The sequence below is a fragment of the Lactuca saligna genome, chromosome 9 (genome assembly GCF_052625555.1).
Source record: "Lactuca saligna cultivar CGN05327 chromosome 9, ASM5262555v1, whole genome shotgun sequence".
Lineage (NCBI taxonomy): Eukaryota > Viridiplantae > Streptophyta > Magnoliopsida > Asterales > Asteraceae > Lactuca > Lactuca saligna.
This window is the reverse complement of record NC_136425.1, coordinates 26929066-26950581: the sequence shown is the minus strand read 5'-3', so window position 1 is coordinate 26950581 and position 21516 is coordinate 26929066. Positions and strand designations below refer to the sequence as shown.

Here is a 21516-nt window from a genome sequence, read left to right as displayed (position 1 = left end):
TCATCAAAACTCAACTCTGATCTTCATCTTGTTCATGAAAACCCAATATATAACGACCCAAAGTTTCCATCCTCAAACAAGGTTAGTTTCTGTTAATTGAATGCTAATTTTTCTTTGGTGATTTCGGTGTTTATGTTTATAATTCAATAAATTAAAATAAAAGGATGTAAATTTATACCTAAAAGTTTAATGTGGGGGTATTTAAGATAATTTATGGTCACAAAAATGTTTAATAGGAACTGAGGGGCCAAGGTGTCATTAAAATAAACCTAACTTGTTAAATCATTAGGGTTAAGAGTGTTCAGGATTTACTTATGACAATTGAGGGGATCAATTGATAAAAAAAACATGCTCTTAACGACGTGATAATGAGCAATAATAGGTTTCTCTTCATTTTTTTGAGTTGTGTGTTTAAGGGACTTCGATCGACCGAGACTTGTTCTTAGTGTTGTAGATGGCGTCGATTAGCAACTAAAAAGAAAAAAAACAAATGTGAGCAAGGATAGGGCAGTAATACGTCATTCTTGGAATCAAGGAAGAGGGGTCGATGTTTTTTGTGTGTGGATTGCAACTAGGGACTAATTGGAGCAATCTAATGGTAATATTATGAAATTCCTTCTCCCTCAAGTTTTAGATTTCAATTGTTTGGCAACTGGTTGATTTGTGGTGTACTAGTAGATGCAGCATCAGAGTAGCGAACGCAACGAACAAGAGTAATGTTACGAGTGAGAGTCGTGCCTCACTTAGTGTATTGAGTCGTTTCGGTTACGTTGGTAGTGAATGGGATACTTGCCTTGGGGTTAGTGATGAACATATAGACCCGTCATAGGATGTATTATTAAAATTAGTTATAGAGATGAATAATGAAAAGTAACTAAAAAAGATCTAATGATGAATTATATAATGAGCTTTATTGTGATGGTTATGAGGTGTAATTAGTATCATGTTATGTGAGAGGTTGAATAAATGTTTTGTTTAACCCATTTGGGATATGTGCATTCCATAACATTGTACCATAATTGATTTACTTAGATTATATTGACACCTATTTCTTTGCTTGATATTTGTCTTGCGTTGGAAAAATTAGCATGAGATGATGCCTTGGAAAGGATGGGGACCTTTTGGGTAGCTACAATAGTTTATTGTTATTGATGATACCAATTTGACTTTTCATTGAGATTTTATCTACTTTGGTTTTAAAAACTTTTTGGTAATGGATTTGATGTATTTGGAACTTTTGAAAGTGGTTATTTTGAAAGTTACGTAAGGTTTATGAGTTTTTTTTTTCCAAATAAACTAATAAAAATAGTTTCGTTGCAATATTCCGTTAAATGATGTTTTAAAAAAATGAATGAAAAATCACGATTTTACAATTTGGTATCAGATTCATGTTGTGAGTGAACTGAATATAAAGGCTGATGTTCAGACTCATAGTGTAGAATGACTTAATTAGGTGCATTACGATCTTGAAAGGGAGGGGTGTGCTGAGAGATATAGGGTTATTGCTTGTAACTTCATGAACTTTCCCTTCCTGAAAATTTTTATGTAAACCTAAATTCTTTGTTATTTAGGAATATGTCACTCATTGACGAGAATGCCAATGTTGTCACACCCCCAAACCAAGGATGGCGGAAACATCCGGGGGTGGAGGACTTTATGTATAGTATCATAACCACAATTGCAATAGTAATTTAAGCAAACACAACCAACACATATATAATTGAAAAAATTACATCAGTGTATGAGTTACATGTTTCCAAATCAATTACAATATGTTAACAAAAACATGATATGTAGACGCCTTAACATCCCATCGTCAAAATGCACTTTGGTACCTGTTTAGTGATTACCTGAGAATACAAGTTGTTTGCAAAAAGTGTCAACACAAAGGTTGGTGAGTTCATAAGTTTTTGTTTTCAAACTTGATAAAAGTCTTTCTCTTGTAAATGTCACGTTTGTTTCAGAAAAATCCGATATTTTCCTTAAAATTTGTGTATTGTAGTCTTATAACCGAAGACCAAAATGTATAAGTAACCTCTCTTACTAATAGAAAATGATATGTGTTTAAATCGACGTAAACGCGCTTGAAGTAAATGAAATTCCCATAAATTCTTATGTTTGTTAATACTTTCTGTGAGATTATTATAACCATGCTATGACCTAGTTGGCCTGAAATGATGTTCTTCAAGCGTCGGAACTGTTTATGACATTTGTCACCCCAGACCTGCCGGTCTAACTGTTGCATGCAGTTAAGGTGTGGGTTTGTCAAATTCCAATATAGATCTATATACAACTATCACGCTCTCCCTCTAGGAGACTCTGGTTACAATACAAGACTTAATGGTAAGTGTGAAGCGAATGTCTCACAAAGTCCTTAACGAATTTACATGTAACGTAATGAAAATCCCTTATCGTATAAATGTACAATTCTTGTATGAGTGTGTTATGTAGTGTATCATAAACCATACCTATTATATTTTATCAAAAATAAGGGTAGTAATGGTAACGTACATAATCTATATTCAACGTAGTTTGTTCATTTGTTTGAGTAAAATGGATATACTTTGTTTATAATAATCGTGTTGTCCTTTATATTTCATATGTATATCTATATCGAAATCCATTTATTAATTGTTGCATGTTCATATACCAAGATAAAATATCACTCTTTTGTAATAACACACATTCACATAAGGATATATACCTTGCTCAACATGATACAAGGTGATAATAATATGTTAGCATTTTTCTGTTTGTAACAGCTTCGATCAGTGTTATTAGAAAATTTATAAAAACTTAATAAAAGATCCAAATCAGAATCCGTAAATTCTGGGAGTTTAGTTAATTAGTCTAGTTTGTTCATAAAATTTTCCATAATTTTTAGTGACCTCCAACCTAAGTGAAAACATCCATAAATACAGACTGGTCCGGTTTGGTTCTTCAAATGATAGGCAGTTTTGCAAAAATCGCCATAAATTGTAGAAAAATCGTATAGAGATGTACAAGTAGTCATTTTAAAGCTAAGAAGTTGAAATACTTGCAAATTGTGAAGTTTTGAAAAAAAATAGTTTTAGTTGACCAAAATAGGTCGTGAGTGGAGTCAAACTTTTCTGATGTAAGCTGTTAGAAATATTTAATTGTGTTCTTGATGATTTGACTTGTATTCTCCCCCTTAAAACATAAGAAAATATGAAAATGTAGGGGTATGAAATCACCTTATGTGATTTCAGTAGATGATTGTTGAAAAATGGAAGTGATCAACTCAAGAACACTTGAAGATGCCTTGAAGATTTTCGAGAAACTAACATCGAAGTGATGGAGTTTGTGTAAGCAATCAATGATTTGAGTAGAATGAAGTGCAATAATCACAAGGAGGATGAATTATACTTACCAAGGGGAGGTTAAAGCTTGAAGATCAGCCTTGGAGTCTTGAAATAGAGAGATACAGTTTGAGAGAAAAGTTGTGTTGTATCTTTGGTGAAATGAGATAAAATGAAAGAAGTGAGGAGAGATGATGGGTTGTTCCAGCTCTAAGAACATGGGAGAGGCTGAAAATTGAGTGGGAAAGGACATTGAAGTGACCTAGGTAAGGTGAGAAGGTGTGGCTGGTCATAGAGTGGGTATGTGGGTGGTTGCTTGTGTCATAAGGTAAAGTAAAGTCAACACTCCACCTCAATTATTCACCCACTAGATTTTTATTATTTAAATAAGGATTTTCATGAAAATATGATTAAATTATGAATATTTAGGGTTTATTATGTTAAAATATGAGTTTGTGAGAAAATCCCGCGTTAACATCTCGAAAAACGGGCTCAAAATGTGAAAAATATTGAAAATGGGCCAAAAATGTCAAAATCCCAAAGTCTGGCCGGAGGTTCGGCCTTCTGATCATTGGAACCGAAATTAGAAGAGGGCGGACTGAGAGGAGAAGAGAGAGGAACGAGAGGCGAAGGGAGGACCGAGAGGCGGAAAGAGGACCAAAATTGGAAGAAGGAACCGAGAGAAGGGGAAGGAAGACCAAGACTCGGTCTCTGTTCTTGGTGGTTTTGGCTCTCGGGTTCAGTTCCAGGTCTCGGTTCTCAGGTTTCGGCTACAGGTCTCGGTTTCGGCTAGGGCAGGGAGGTTCGGTCTCGGCTGCTGGTCTCGGTTCTCAGGTTACGGCTCTAGGTCTCGGTTTCGGTTGCTAAGGGTTTCGGTTCTTTGCTGCTTTCAGTCCAAGGAATTCGGCCCTAAGAGGCTTCGGCTTTATTAAGGGTTTTTCGGATCTTTTAGGGTCTTTTACTCGTTTTAATCCCGTTTCAAGCCGTTTTTTTACCCGGTTAAGAGTCGGGATGGCCCGAAAGGCTATGAAAAGTTACGGGAACTTTTGAGAGAGATTTGGGAGAGATTTATCATACAAAGAGATATTTGGGAGAGATTTGACATTCTTAGAGAGATTTCTCATACAAAGAGATATTTAGGAGAGATTTGACATTCTTAGAGAGATTTCTCATAAAAAGAGATATTTGGGAGAGATTTGACATTCTTAGAGAGATTTCTCATACAAAGAGATATTTGGGAGAGATTTGACATTCTTAGAGAGATTTCTCATACAAAGAGATCTTTGGGAGAGATTTGACATTCTTAGAGAGGTTTGGGAGAGATTTGACAATAGAGAGAGATAAAGTGAAAACGATTGAGAGAGGTTTCATGTGTGACAATTGTGAGTGTGTGGCTCCACAACGCAAGGTCCGTGAACTCCGTTAAGCCATGATTTAGGATCTTTCACACTCCCGATGAGTATGTAACATTGTTTCATCGTTTTTGTTCATTGTTTAGCACAAGGCTAAGGAAAATTAAACACACGACTTTTTCCAATTGATGTTTTCTCATTAAAATAGTGGGTTATACAGTATTTGCATAACACAAATTTTAATATATCAGGTTTAATTGAGTTGACCGGTTTGACCTGATGACTTTGTTCGACTTAGACTTGACCCGAATTGGACTATTGTCACAGGGGTGTCGGCGGGGTTTATTATAACCATGTCCCAGACACGCCACCATTTATTTCAAACCCAACCTATTGGTCGTCAGCCATGAGCTCGGCCAACATGTAGCGAGCGTAACACCACGAGTTCCACTATCATTGCATACCTGCAGGAGCAGCTCCAGATGTGGGATGTTGAGTTGTTAAGACATGATCGAGCAATGAATTGTAAGTAGCAGACCATGCGTGCCACTGGTCTTCTACCCCCTACGAATGAGGACACAGAGGATCCATGCGAGATATGAGCCACTCAGTTACCTAGGAACCGAGAAGGGAGCTCATCATGGATCATGACGAGGATTAGGGTAGCTTACTCAGTGCGTTTACGGAACATAAGCCCCCTTCTTCCAAGGTGGAGAAGACCAGACTGTATGCATGCACTGGTTACACAAGATGAGTTAGATTTTTGTTCAGGCGACTTCATTGAATTTAAGAAAGTCAGCTACGCGGTATTGAAGTTGGATGGTGAGGCCCTCGAGTGATGGGATGCGATTGACTTGATTATTACTGAGGAAGCTCAGCATTCCATGACTTGGGAGATCTTTATCCAGAAGGTACAAGAGCGCTTTTACACTACGAGACAAATTTTCAAGATCTAGTGCGAGTTTCTATCATTGGAGAAATGGAACACGACGATTGTGAAGTACAATACTATGTATTACAAGAAGCTTCAGTTTGCGGAGAGTTATTTCCCCACTGATGCAAAGTAGGTGGATCATTATGCTGAGGGATTATCAATCGAGTATCGGGCGACTATTAGGTATCACAAAACTCTAGAGTCTTCCATGGATGAGGCTCTCAGTGTTGAAGTTGATTTGACTACACCCGGGCATTCTATTGCAAAGGTTGGGGAGAAGAGTAAGTGGGAGGGTCCATTTGAATCCTCGAGGAAAAAGAAGAAGGGTCATCAGCACAAGAAGAACGACAAGATAAATTTCTGCAAAAAGTGTTACTCTACACACAATGGACCATGCAGTGATAGTATTATGAGTTATAGGAGATGTGGTAAGTTAGGCCACAAGAAGGCGGAGTGCAAGAATGAGTTGATTTTCTATAAATGCAGGCAGATGAGTCATATGAGTGGTCATGTATGAAACCAAAGCTTAATGCTAGTGACAGTGGAAAGAAGACTGATGCACCAAAAGTGCAAGTTCAAGCCTTTCAGAGGACCACCAATGAGGCCAGACACGACGATGAGGTTATTGTCATAACTTTTTACTGTGAATGATATGTCTGTTAGAGTGTTATTTGATACTGGTGCTAGTCTATCTTTTGTGTCTCATATATTTTGTGCTCAATTTTATTACCCAGGAGTTCTCTCGGTTATGTACTAGATATCGAGGTTGCGATATGGCATTCTATCCATGTTCGGGACAAGTATGATGGGTTTTCTATAGTTTTGTTTGGACACATTTTCATGTGACCTTGATTCTGATCCAGATCCATTCGTTCAATGTTATCATACGTATATATTGGCTGTCTATGAATCAGGTCGAGGTTCTTTTTTTGACAAGCACATTTGTATTCTAATTTCTATAGTGGATCATATCTATGTTCGTGGGGAAAATTCCTTAGGGTCTCTTCCCATTATCTTAGTGATGAAGGCACGGAAGTGTATCACAAAGGGTTGTATGGTTTTCTTGGCTCATGCGGCAGAGAGTCTGAAGATGACTACGAGTCTCTCTAATGTGGAGGTGGTTAGGGAATATGAGGATGTTTTCTCTGATGAGTTGTTGGGTTTACCACCATCACGTCAGGTAGATTTCCAAATATATCTTGTTTTGGGTATGGATCCAATAGCTAAAGCACCCTATCCGTTGGATCCTTCGGAAATGAAGGACTTGATGTCACAACTTTAGGAACTTCTAGATCGTGGGTTCATTTTACCGAGTTCCTTGCTGTGAGGAGCACGATTGCTCTTTGTGAAGAAGAAAGATGGTACCATGAAGATGTTAATCAATTATCGGGAGTTGAACAAGGTTACTATGAATAATAAGTATCCTATCCCAAGGATTGATGATCTTTTTGACCAATTGTAGGGTGCTAGTCATTTTTCAAAGATTGATTTGCGATCAGGATATCATCAGGTATGGGTCAGTGAGCAGGATATACCCAAGAAGACATTCTGGACACGCTATGGACATTATGATTTCTTATTGATGCCCTTCGGATTGACGAATGCTCAAATGGTTTTTACATAACTGATGAATCTTTTGTGCCATCCTTTCTGGATAAGTCTATCATTGTTTTCATCGATGACATACTCGTGTATTCTCAGAGTACCGAAGATCATTGGAGGCACTTTCAAGAATTTCTAGATGCATATCGGAGATCGAAACTGTATGAGAAGTTCTCGAAGTGTGAATTATGGTTTAGGGAGGTCCAGTTCCTTGGACACATAGTTGGGTTAGAGGGGATCAAGGTGGGCCCAATAAATATTGAAGAGGTTAAGAAGTGGCCGGTACAGAAGACTCCTGCTGAAATTTACAGTTTCTTGGGTTTGGCGGGTTATTATCAGAGGTTCATCAAGAATTTCTCAAAGACTGCAGGTACTCTGACCAAATTGACAAGGAAAGCGGAACCATTTATCTGAACCAACAAGTAGGAGGAGGAATTTCAGACCTTGAAGGGTCTTCTGTGTGAGGCTCCTATTCTTTCTCTACCCGAGGGGAATGAGGACTTTGTGTTTTACAGTGATGAATTATATTCGGGATTGGGATGTGTGTTGATATAGAGAGGGAATATGAAGAACAAGGTAATCCAGCTAGTGACAGAAGAGCTACGCTGACAGGAGGCGTTCGGACTTGGAGTTCCAGGTGGGAGATATGTTTCTTCTGAAAGTCTCACCTTGGAAAGGTGTCATTAGGTTCCGGAAGAGGGGCAAGCTGGGCCCCAGATTTATTGGTCCTTTCAGGGTTTTGGCCCGGGTGGGTCGGGTTGCTTATCGGTTAGATCTTCCTGAGGAGCTTAGTCAGATCCACAACACCTTCCATGTGTCGCAGTTGAGGAAGTGTTTGGTGGATGAGTCAGCAGTCGTTCCCCTAGAGGATATTCAGGTGGATAGCAGCCTGAATTATATTGAAAGGCCGGTCGCGATTCTGGATCGGAAGACCAAGACCTTGAAGAACAAGGTAATCCAGCTAGTGAAGGTACAGTGGCAACACCGGAAGGGGTCTGAATGGACGTGGGAGGCTGAGGAGGAGATGAGAACGCACTACCCGGAGATATTTACAGATCCAGCCGTAGCAGACTTCGAGGACGAAGTCTGAGATAAGTGGGGGAGAATTGTAACGACCCGTTCCCGGTATGTTAATTCATTAGTAATTGTTTTAAAGTTTTGTAAGAGGGACTCGGCGAGTTCATAGCCTGACTCGCCGAGTAGGGTCGCGACTTCGAGCACGTGTTAGCTAGTGACTCGGCGAGTCCATATCCTGGACTCGGCGAGTCCGTCCGTCTGGGTGAAACCCTAAATCCCCGGGTTGCCCACTATTTAAGTCACCTTATAGCCCCCATTCTCGCCTCCTTCACCCTATAAAGCTGTGAGAAAACCCTAGTTCATCCTTGAGAGTTTGTAAGTGATTTTGTGAAGGCTTGAAGAAGGAGAAGAAGAAAGGAGCAAGGAGAAGAGGTGGAGTGCCAAGATCCAAGGGCAAATCTGAGTTATTTGAGGTATTTTCGGATTTCCCCTCTTGTTTTATGCTTTAAACCTCCATTAGAACTCTTCTAAGAACTAGTTGATGCTTGTTCCAAGCCTTGTGCTTTCATGAACGCCCTAATAAGCCGAGATAACCTTGGATCTATTCATTGAGAAGTCCCATAGAACAGATCTATTGCCTTTATGGGGATACTTCGCATATTAACCCTAGATCTATCCCTTTTATGCATCTTTTAGCCTTATTTTCCCTTATTCATGTGTTGTATACGTAAAGTTGGAAACTTTACGTGGTAAACCAGCTTATTGGACTCAGATCTATAATTTGTATGTGTTGGATTCAAGCAAAATCGGGTGAAAAACAGTTGCATGGCGGCAACTCAGCGAGTCGGGAAGAACGACTCGGCGAGTTGAGTCGCGAGTCCCCGATTCCTTCATTTTTAGCAGTGTTGAGTGGAACCAATGAGTTAGAAAGTGGACTCTGCGAGTTCAAGGTAGACTCAGTAATGGAGGGACTCGGCGAGTTGTTCATACAACTCGGCGAGTCCAAGGCAATCTTCTTAAGATCAAGAACAACTCGTTGAGTACGTTCATACGGCTCGGCGAGTCGGATGAAGATTGTCTGAGTTCTTGGATCAAGAAGGTACTCGTCGAGTCGATGCCATACTCGACGAGTAGCAGCGAGTAGGATTGAAAAGTGAGAGTAGGACTCGGCGAGTTGGGTGGCCCAACTCGACGAGTCAGTCCAGATGAGAGTAACTTTGACCAAGGGTAAAAGAGTCATTTTACCCAAGTGCAGTGTTTAGTATTTGATTGAGTGTGTTTATGGACTTGTAGCCGGAGAGATACAGGAGCAGCAGCCGTTAGCTTCCAGAGCCACACACTCAGCAGCCAGTTTACGAGGTGAGTTTCCTTCCAGTAGGGACGGGTCTAAGGCCACAATGCCGGCCCGTTCAGTTAGCAGTAGTTTCCGGACTTTGATCCGATGCAGTAGCTAGTATGTTTGATGCCTTCGTGGCTCAGACAGGATTTGTGTGCTATGTTTTATGTGTTATGTATTATGTGTTCCGGGCTACGGCCCGATGTAGTATGTAGTATATGTGTTCATGCTAGTTGTTATGTTATGCTACGCTATGCTCAGTCAGTTAGTTCCGGACTTCAGTCCGATGCAGGGGACAAGGTCCCAGTCGGTTCCGGACTTTGGTTCGATGCAGTTAGTTCTGGACTTCGGTCCGATGCAGTTAGTTTCGGACTTCGGTTCGATGTAGTTAGTTCCGGACTTCGGTCCGATGCAGATAGTTCCGGACTTTGGTCCGATGCAGGGGACAAGGTCCCAGTCAGTTCCGGACTTCGGTCCGATGCAGTTGCCGGGCTTCGTCCCGATGCAATGGGCAAGGCCCAATATGTGTTTATATGTTATTGTATGGTATGTGGTAGTTTGGGGGAGCTCACTAAGCTTCGTGCTTACAGTTTCAATTTTGGTTTCAGGTACTTCCGCAAGCAAAGGGAAGAGCTCGGGGTGACGGCATCGCACACACCACAGCTTTAGCTTTTAGCCTGGGATTGATTTAGTTTGTTTTGATTTGACGTAGTATGATACAGTTTTCTGCACAGTGTTTTCTATTATGTTGGAATACATCACGTATGGTTTTATTATATGACACTCTGATTATGGTTTTGATTATATCGAAAAACGAAATTTTTGGGTCGTATTTTTGGGTTGTTTCAAAGAGTCTGCAACATATCCAAAATCAAAAAGAATTTAATGTGAGACAACGATGTTGGGTGGAGTTATTAGTCGGTTATGACTATGAGATTGGTGCTCTAAGTCGTAAGGAACCTAAAGGGGCTTATCACCTTAAATAATGGGAGTGGTAATGGTTCCATTCATTTTTAAGCATATTCGATCTGCTCAAGAGGAGGGTTTGAATTAAGATCATATGAAGGAAAAAGTTATGGTTAAGCAGCAGGCCTTATTGGTAAATGATGATCGGGGACTTAAAACCTTTTGAGGCCGACTCTAGGTCCATAAGGTGGGTGGTATGTGTGATACATTGTTATGATACACATATAAATCAAAGTATTCAATACATCTGGGAACAACAAGCATGTATCGGGACCTGAAAGCTAATTATTAATGGCAAGGAATGAAGAGAGAGGTTGTGAAATATGTAGTTAAGTTTGTGACTTGTGCTTTAGTCAAGGTTAACCACCAAAAGCCTTATGATGCGTTACAATAGCCTGAGATTCCAGAGTGGAAGTGGGACAAAGTTACGTTGGATTTTGTCATAAAGTTGCCTAAAACCTCATGAGGCAACAATATGATATAGGTGATTGTAGATATGTTGATGAAGAGTGCACATTTTTTGAAAAACAAGAAAATGAAAAGCTAGAGAAATTGGCGAAGATATACGTCGATCGTCACGAGGGATGGTGTACCATTATCCAACATTTCTGTCTATAACATCCATTTTGTATCGAGGTTTTGGGAGAAGTTATAGGAGGAGTTGGGTACGAGGGTGCATTTGAGTACAACTTATCACCCTCAGACTGATGGGGTAGAGTGAGAGAAACATTCAGACTATCGAGGATATGTTACGTACATGTTTTATTGAGTATGGAGGTTGTTGGGATACTTAAATACCCTTGGTAGAGTTCACATACAACAACACCTATCATGTTAGCATCAATATGGCTCTATATGAGATGATTTATGGGAGGAGATGTCACCATCCTACGTGTTGGTTGGAGCCACGGGAAAATCAGTTTGCTAGTACTGAGATTGTGCAGATTACCGAGGATAAAGTGAAGGTAGCACATGAACGCTTGCGAGTGGCTCGTGAACGTTAAAAGAAGTATTCAGACAAGAAGCATCAACCAAATACTTTCAAGATGGGCAAGAAAGTCAAACCAAATACTTTCAAGATGGGCAAGAAAGTGAACGTTAAAAGAAGTATTCAGACAAGAAGCATCAACCAAATACTTTCAAGATGGGCAAGAAAGTGATGTTGAAAGTCTCACCTTGGAAGGGGATTATTCGGTTCAAAAAATGGGGCTGGTTGGTATTATGTTACATTGGTCCACTTACGATGATGGATCGAATAGATGATTAGGCGTACAGATTGGAGTTACCACCCGAGCTGGAGTGGATTCACAATGTATTTCATGTATGATACTCAAGGAAGTGCTTAGCGTAGTTGTAACATCCGGAATTTCAGGTATTATATTTATTCTTTTTATTTTGAGTTTTGAGGAAGAACTCGGCGAGTTGGTGCGTAGACTCGCCGAGTAGAGACGTGATTTCTCATCCGGATTAATGACCGGACTCGACGAGTTGCATTGGTGGACTCGGCGAGTCAGCGCTGTTTAATGAAACCCTAATTTCTCGGGTTTGGGGCCTATTTAAAGGGCCTTATGGCCGTCATTTGTGCTCACCAGCCCCCAGAGCGAAACCCTAGTGCATTTGAGCGTGTGGAGTGAGAGAAGGAGCCATTATCAACCTTGGAGGTGCTGTTTAGCAAGGGAAAGGAAGTTTTAGCCAAGAGGAAACAAGAGGAACAAGTTCCTGAAGATTTGAGGTCCAGAACATCACATTTGAGGTACCATTTTCGAACCCTTTTCTTTTGAGGTGATGTTCATGTTGATTTAGGGTTTATTGAGCCTTTTTTGGCTAGATCTAGTGCCCATTTGGTCCCTTAAGCGAGTTAGGTTCTGGATATGGACCCTTGGAGGTCCAAAGTGTCCCTTTGTCCAAGATTTTTATGAATCCATGAAGGTTTTGGTTTGGGATCTTTGTGTTTGAGGTCAAAACACCATTTATGAGTCATTAGGTGTGATATGAGCGCTAAGACCTGAACTTTACGTGATAAATAATCTTGGAAGTACTGGATCTATGAGTTATTGGAACAGATCTGACCTCAGAAGGTCGTTTGGGGTTGTGCATGGAATGCACTCGCCGAGTCCATTGGCAGACTAGATGAGTTGGTGTGGGTTGTTCATAGAGTTCAAACCAGGGGTTGAGTAACCGATTTGGGTGAGTGACTCGGTGAGTCGGAAGGGAGTCATAGGAATTGGGTCCTCGTATGGACTCGACGAGTCCACGCCAGACTCGGCGAGTTGGGGTTGACCATTGACCATTGACCAGAGTTGACCGGTGTTGACTTGATAGAGTTAGTCAACCTTAATTAGGAAGTGTTAATTAGAGATGTATTGTGTTATAGGAGGACTATAGCTCGGGAGATCGAGCACTAGTGATTTTAGGGATTTGCAAGTTACTGAGATACACGAGGTGAGTCTTCTCACTATACTTTACCTTGAGTAGGTAAATAGAGTTATGTGATACAGTGCTTTATACATATTGTTTGTTGTATTGCATTCTTCTATGTGATTTATGCTGTGCATGCTTGCAGAGTTAGAACCTGAGGGTTCACAGAGTTTGGGTGCAGGGACCCATAGAGTTATAGCCTCGAGTGGCTCATTATATGTGGTATTTTGGGGAACTCACTAAGCTTTGTGCTTACAATGTTTTGTGTTATGTGTTTCAGGTACTAGTGAGGATCACGGGAAGGCGTCGGCTTGATCAGTACACACACATGATTTTTATGATACGAGATCTTGGGATATTGTTATATGTTATACATTGAGTTTCAAATAATGATGTTTTTATGATTTACAAATGAATTATGTTTTTATAAATGCAAAAAAATTGTTTTGGAAATTTACGGCGTTACAGTAGGAACCCAACATTCTACCATTAGATGAGATACGGGTCGATGAAACGAAGCGTTTGGTTGAAGAACCAGCAACTATATTGGAGCATGAGACCAAGCAGTTGAGCAAGAAGAGGGTGAAACTTGTGAAGATTCTTTTGAAGAACAAGCATGGTAGAGATATGAACTGGGAGCTTGAGGATGAAATGAGGGCCTCTTACCCACATATGTTCATTACGGTTCCTAATTTCGGGACAAAAACTTCTTAAGGAGGGGAGGATTATAACGATCCAAAATTCCCATCTGCCAGCAAGGTTAGTTTCCGTTAATTGAATGCTAATTTTTCTTTGGTGATTTTGGTGTTTATATGTATAAATTCAATAAATAAAATAAAAGTGTGTTAATGTATACATAAAAGTTTAATGTGGGGTATTTAAGATAATTTCTAACCATAAAAAGGTTTATTAGGAATTGAGGGGCGAATGTGTCATTAAAAGAAACCTAATTTGTTAAATCATTAGGGTTAAGAGTTTTTGGGATTTACTCATGACAATTGAGGGGCTTAACTGAAAAACCAAAAAAAACCGATGTTCTTAACGACGTGATAATGAGCAATAATAGGCTTGAATCCATTTCTTTGATCTGAGCATTTAAGAGACTTCAATCAATCGAGACTTACTCTTAGTGTTGTAGTTGGCGTCGATTAGCAAAGAGAAAGAAAAAAACGAACGTGGGCAAGGAGAGGGCGACAACATGTTGTTTTGGAATCAAGGAAAAGGGGTGAACATTTTTTTGTGTGGATTTCAACTAGGTCCAAATTAGATTAATCTAGTGGTAATTTTATGAATTTCCTTCTTCCTCAATGTTTAGGTTTCAATTGTTTGACAATTGGTTGAGTTGTGGTGTTAAATTTCTTCGTTTTTGGTGTTATTGATCATATCTTCTTTCTCCTTACAATCTCTGAATGTTCTTATGGTTAAAATCAAGCTTTAGTGGATGTATTTTGATGGTTTATTTTTTTCAAAATCTTATTATGAACACCCTGAATAGTGTTATTGTTCATGTCCATGAATTGCTCAAAGTTTTTGAATCATTATCTTCTTTATCGTTGCTAAAACTCATCTTGATTTCTATCTCAATTCTAATGAATAATTTTATGTTATGAACCATCCAAAAGGTCTTCAAAACAATCCCTAAATAACTTTATAAGTGGCTTAATGGTGGAGGAAACCCAAGCCCTTAATGGTGTTTTCTCTTTTAGCAATGTATTTTGTTTTTCCCTCAAAGCAATGTACTTTGAGTCATGGTTTTAGATTGAAATTGTTTTTTTGACTCCTTGACATGTTTTTACAATTAAGAACTCAATTTTCAGCTTTTTTTTTTTTTAATGGCTTAATGGGTTAACTTGTCACTTAAATCTTAAAGCTCAAAGTTGGGAATTGTAGAAAAATGCCTATTTTGCCCATGTACAATAGAAAATCTAGAAAAATCATCGGGAGTCAGATTTAGGATTCGTAAACTCTCAAAAAATTTACATTTTGAGTCTATTTTGTCCTTAATTATCCACAAGATATGATATTCTCTCTAACCAAGGTGAAAATCATTATTTTCACTGTCTGGTCAGAAATTAACTGCACGGATATGCGACTTTGTAAAATTCATAACAAGTTATAGAAAAATATTATGGACCTAAATAAGCACTTCCTGAAAAGATAAAAGTCTAAGCTATGGGAATATGAAAGAACAATGTAATTTCTACTCGTTTTAGTGGTGCTAAGGTGGCCTTGAACATGTTGTTTCAGGTCAAAATCTGAGAATTTGGCCTAGTAACTAGTTTGCATGTTTTGGGTATATAATTGCTATTTTTGATCTTGTAGACTTCTAGTAATCTACTTATTTGTGTTATACTATGTGAAATCTTGATACCTCAGTTCCTACAAGATTTGAAGTGTGAAAAGGACTTGTTTTTGACAAAGGCGAGTTAATCTCTGTGGATTTTAAGTACATTGTTATGGAATTCCATATCTTAGATAGATTGGAATGAACCTAGGTTGTTTAGGTTTCATATACCATTGTTTTTTGTGAGATGCTATTGGTTATTATGATTCCTTATGTGTATGAGAATTTAAGATGCATATACATTAGACTCTTATTCTTTTTGGTGTTAGAGTTGTGTTCGGACCATGATAGAAATAATGCCTTGTGTTGATTTTATGTGATGTGTGCATGTAATGATTTCTTGGAAATATTTGTTTATGGCAATTTAGGAAAAAGCATGCTAGTGAGGTGATATCCGTAAAGATGATATGTTCATGAAAATTAGATGTGATGTAAAATGGTATAACTTGTAATTAATAGTTTGCATGTTTACATAAGAAGAACTTGTGAAGTGATATGCTAGTAAAAGGTATTAATAAATATGCATGATTACTTAGGGAGGTCAAATGTGTAATTCTTTAAAAGTTGAATTAATAATAAATTAATTAAAAGGTGAACACACTAGTGGGGCGAAGGGTAGCAACCTAGACATATGTGTTTATCCTATCTGGATTATTTGATGGCCTAGTGGTTTGAAAGATACCTATAGGATAAGATCTTAAGCCAATAGAGACGTCGAGTGGTTTTTTCTAGACAATCACTCCGGATATGGTCCTTGCGGCGGGTGGACTAGAGTGACGTTGGCTATGCGGTGGGGCCAACGCAAACATAACGTGTGATTTGGGAGGTATGGCATGGTGGAATTGGCACCGTTTGTACCAATCCTTAACGAAAACGTGTGTACTTTATGCAATGTCAGTGTAGCGAACACAACGAACCAGGAGTAATGTTACGGGTAAGAGTCACACCTCATTTAGTGAATTGGGTCGTGTTGGTCACGTTAGTAGTGAATGAGATACTTGCCTTAGGATTAGTGATGAATATATAGACCCGTCATAGGAAGTATTATTAAAATTAGTTATAGAGATAAATAATGAAAAGTAACTAAAAGGCTCTAATGATGAATTATATAATGAGCTTTATTGTGATGGTTATGTGGTGTATTAGGTGTCATGCTATGTGAGATGTTGAATGCATGTTTTGTTTGACCCATTTGGGATATGTACATTTCATAAAACTATACTATGATTGATTCACTTAGCTTATGTTGACACTTGTTTCTTTTCTTGTTATTTGCCTTGCATTGGAAAAATAACATGATATGATGCCTTGGAGAGGATGGAGACCTTTTAGGGGTAATTGCATTAGTTTATTGTTATTGATGATACCACTTTGACTTGTCATTGAGATTTTATCTACGTTGGTTTTAAAAACTTTTTGGTAATGGCTTTGATGAATTTGGAACTTTTGAAAGTGGTTGTTTTGATATTTAAGCAAGGGTTGTGAGTTTTTTTTCAAATAAACTAATAAAGAGATTTCCTTTGCAATATTCTATTAAACGATGCTTTTAAAAAACTGGATGAAAAATCACGTTGTTACACAATTCATCTCCATCACCCTCCCTCTACGGACCCCCTGCACACGTGGATTTCCGACAACACCAAAATCTCAGTCTTTTATCTCCTCCACCATCTTTTGTCTCTTTCTCCCTTTGAAACAATGAGGTTCCAATGAAAACCATATCAAGAAAATAAAAGGATCTGAGCTGACCCAGAGGGAGGGAGAAGTGACGATATGATTTTGCTCGATATTTACGACAACATTATGGGTTTGGAAGATTTTTTTGTAATAGGTTTTACGGTTGATTTTTTGTCGATTTCTTCATCAGAATCAAATGGTTTGGAGGTGGGTTGATTTGGCAATCGAGGTTTGTGCTGATGGGGAAATTGTTTCTTCAAAACTTGTTACCAAGAAAATTGATGCAAAATAGGTTCTTCTAAAATGGAACGCCAAAAACATAGCTTCTTCAAGAATTGAACACGAGATAAAAACCGAAAACCCGTGTTGTGGAGGTGGGTTGATTTGCTTTTGTGGTTTCATGATTTGTTTCTCCATTATCATCTTCATCATCGACTCTATGAACATTGTTGTGGATCAAATGAAGTTTCACAATCGCAAAACTATCATCGAGTCTCTGAAATCCGTTTGGTTGCGACTTGAGTTCATTGATTTTCAGACTTTTCCTCCAGGTTTGGATCTTAAAAGCCAAAAGGTACCAAAAAAACAAATTGATGATGGTTTTGGTGGTAGTTGGAATGGTGAGTGTGGATGGTATAGAGAGATGCAAAATGGATATACGGAAGGGAGTGTGTGTTCTGTATGTATACAACTAGTAATCAATTTCAGTCTATATCAAGATGTGTTCTAAAGAGAGAAAGAGAGAGATGTATCCATTTATTTTTAATATTTATTAGATATTAAAAAAATAAAGAATGGTATAATAATCTATTCAATTAATGTAAGATACATTTTTCGATAAATTTTTGTATTGAACTATATTTTGCTTTAAAAAAAAGGTTAAAAGGATCATCCATCCATAAAAAACTCTTAATTTTTTATATTCAATAAACTTGAAATTTTACTTTATTTTATCTACTAAATGAATTTAAATACTCTCCCTCATTTTTGTTCAAATTCTCCGTGCCGCTTCTGACCCCACTTTCTAATTTTAGCCGACAACAGGCGCAGAAGAACCCCCACCCTCTCTCTCGAGCACCAACAAACACACACCAAAATCACCCTGCTTTTCACACACTCACTTCATCTTTATCCTCTGCAATCCATACCTGTTGATAGCCTTTTGATTTTGACTACCATTATGATGTGATACCCTAGGTTGTGTTAGGGTTTTTTCTGTTCAGAACCTGAGCTTGATTTCAGTTTAGGATGGGGAACTGTTGCAGATCTCCGGCGGCGGTGGCCAGGGAGGATGTCAAGTCATCTAACTACTCCGGACACGATCATAACAACAAGAAGGACAAGGCAAACGCGAAGAAGGCGCCGATCAATGTCCTGACTGATGTATCTAAAGAAAATATTGAAGAAAAGTATATGGTGGATAGGGAACTTGGGCGCGGTGAATTCGGAGTTACTTACCTGTGTATAGATCGGAGTTCGAGGGAGTTGCTTGCTTGCAAGTCGATTTCGAAGAGGAAGCTACGGACGGCGGTGGATGTGGATGATGTGAGGAGGGAAGTAGCGATCATGAAGCACTTGCCGGATAATTCGAGTATTGTGACGTTTAGAGAGGCTTGTGAGGATGAGAATGCTGTGCATTTGGTGATGGAGTTGTGTGAGGGCGGGGAACTTTTTGATCGGATCGTTGCTCGGGGGCATTATACGGAGCGTGCGGCTGCTGCTGTTACCAGGACGATGGTGGAAGTTGTGCAGCTTTGTCATAAGCATGGAGTGATTCATAGAGACTTGAAACCGGAGAATTTTTTGTTTGCGAACAAGAAGGAGAATTCGCCTCTCAAAGCTATTGATTTCGGCCTATCTATCTTCTTTAAGCCAGGTAAATTATCTTCAAGATTTTCCAGAAGCTGAGGGTTAAAGCTTATTGTTAGCCAAAGGGGGTGTTTTGATGTCCATTTGAAAGCCATTATTAGGTGATCTTGATATTCAAAATGAGATAATAACCGGTAACTGCTTGCTTCAGTCTTAACAATAGGGTATTTTTGGGGGATTTTGATGCTTTAAAGAATTCATTCATAGGGGGTTTTCTGTCCGCCATTATTAAACTGATGATTCAAAACCGAAGTTTCCACCTCTAAATAATCATATAATTAAACCCTGTCTCAGTTGCAGTGAATTTTAGTTGCATTTGGAAGCCAAGAAGATGGGTTTTAACTTTTAATCCACCTGATTTGTTTGCTGTGCTAATTTTAGCTTTTAGTGGTATATGCTTAAAGATACTTCTGTTTTAGAATACTTAATTTGGACCAATTGAATTGGCTTCAAAAAAGTTATATATGTTTACTTGATACCATGTTGATATCACTTATTAATATAGGTGAAAAGTTCTCTGAAATTGTTGGAAGCCCTTATTACATGGCTCCAGAGGTACTTAAGCGTAGCTATGGACCAGAGATTGATATATGGAGTGCAGGAGTCATTCTTTATATTCTTTTATGTGGTGTTCCTCCATTCTGGGCAGGTAGTTACTTTCAAATCTTTTACAAATCCACCTTTTGTATTTAGATGACATTACTATAGTTAATAGAAAGATGCTGTTTGTCTGTTTGACTGTTTGTTGCAGAATCTGAACAAGGGGTTGCACAGGCTATTCTTCGTGGGCTAATTGATTTCAAACGTGAACCATGGCCCAGTGTTTCAGAAGGTGCCAAGAGTCTTGTACGCCAAATGTTAGAACCAGATCCAAAGCTCCGCCTTACAGCTATGCAAGTACTTGGTATGTTCAATCATTTGCATCATTGAAAAGATTAAGATGAAAAGATCATAATCTTTAATCCATACATGATATGTTTACTTACTTAATGTAACATTTCAATACTTGCATTGCAGAACATCCTTGGCTCCAAAATGCTAAAAAAGCTCCTAATGTTCCACTTGGTGATGTTGTCAAGTCAAGACTAAAGCAGTTCTCATTAATGAATCGATTCAAGAGAAAGGCTCTTAGGGTACCCTTTGTTACTTTGTTAATTGTTATCAAAAATAGTTACTTTGTTAATTCTTACTTTGTAATCTTCTTTGTTGTTTAGGTTATTGCGGATTTCTTTTCCAATGAAGAACTTGAAGACATTAAGGACACGTTTAAAACGATAGATACAGATGACGATGGTATTATTACAATTGAAGAGTTAAAAACCGGATTACAAAAATTGAATACACAACTTGCTGAGTCAGAAGTACAACTCCTTATTGAAGCTGTAAGTCTAACTTCTTATTGAAGCTGTAAGTCTAACTGTTTATATAATGGTAGTTTTTTTGTTGGTAACAGGTAGATACAAATGGAAAAGGTAGTTTGGATTACGGGGAATTTGCTGCTGTTTCACTCCACCTTAAAAAAATGGCAAATGACGAACATCTTCACAAGGCTTTCTCATATTTTGACAAAGACAGTAACGGCTTCATAGAGCCAGACGAGCTTCGTGCTTCCTTAATGGAAGACGGAGACGACGACTGTTCAAATATCGCAAATGACATCTTCCAAGAAGTTGACACAGATAAGGTCACTGTCACTATCACTGTCACTGACATTGTCAGTCTGTCATTATCAGTGTTAGTCTGTTTGTTACTGTAACTCAAATGAATTGAATTGAATTGAATGATGCAGGATGGAAAAATCAGCTACGAGGAGTTTGCGGCGATGATGAAAACAGGAACGGATTGGAGAAAAGCTTCTCGACATTATTCGAGGGGACGATTTAACAGCTTGAGTGTAAAGCTCATGAAAGATGGTTCTCTGAATTTGGGGAACACAGAGTAAGGATTGAATTTGTTTTGTAATTATATCTTGTCTTGTTGGTAGCATATGGTTACACTAGTGTATGGTTTTGGAGAACGTTTGTGGGTGGGTTAATAGATTCTTTCTTGCAAAAGAAATAGTGTTTTGAACTTGATGTAGGTGTTTGTGTTTGTTGGTTTGTTTGTTTACTAAGCATTAACTGTCCTCCACACCAACTAATCTTACCGAAAAATAAAAATCTGAATCGAATTGGGAAAACCAGTTGTATGGTTTTGGTTTTTAATTTTTTATACAGGTGGAGACTTTAAAGCTCATGAAAGATGGTTCTCTTAATATATTTCTCTACTCCCCACTTCCTTTTGGCAACACCTTTTTTTGCATTGCCCCCTTTATGTAGCGTTTCTTCAATCAAGAACAAAAGGAAGAAACTTGGTGGCATTTTTTTTTTTTTGCATTGTCCTCCTTTTTGTAGCGTTCTTCAATCTGATTGTTTACAAATTCTTGTGTGAAATGGCTTTATATCCATTTGTAAGTCACAATTGAGCTGAATTTGAAATTCCTAGCACAATTATGATTCATCACTCATCCATGACCCTCAAAGTCTAAAAGTGTAGTTTTCATCACAACATTTAACTATCAGACTTCTACTATCAGTTTTTCATAAAACATAGTTGATAACTATTCGCAACTACGTGATTACATAACATGTGTTCGAGTTGTTTAGGATTCTCAAACCTCATACCTAACACAAATTGTTGCT

General features: G+C 38.5%; 1 protein-coding gene across 1 annotated transcript; it reads left to right on the top strand.

Annotated features, from left to right (window-relative positions):
• The first annotated feature begins 17973 nt into the window (after positions 1-17973).
• Positions 17974-20907, top strand: LOC145018667 (calcium-dependent protein kinase 13-like). Its single transcript, XM_078976539.1, has 7 exons — positions 17974-18842; positions 19341-19484; positions 19587-19739; positions 19853-19968; positions 20050-20217; positions 20289-20519; positions 20625-20907. The coding sequence occupies exons 1-7, from the start codon at positions 18215-18217 to the stop codon at positions 20775-20777; spliced, it is 1593 nt and encodes a 530-aa protein (XP_078832665.1). The 5' UTR covers positions 17974-18214; the 3' UTR covers positions 20778-20907.
• The last annotated feature ends 609 nt before the right edge of the window (positions 20908-21516 follow it).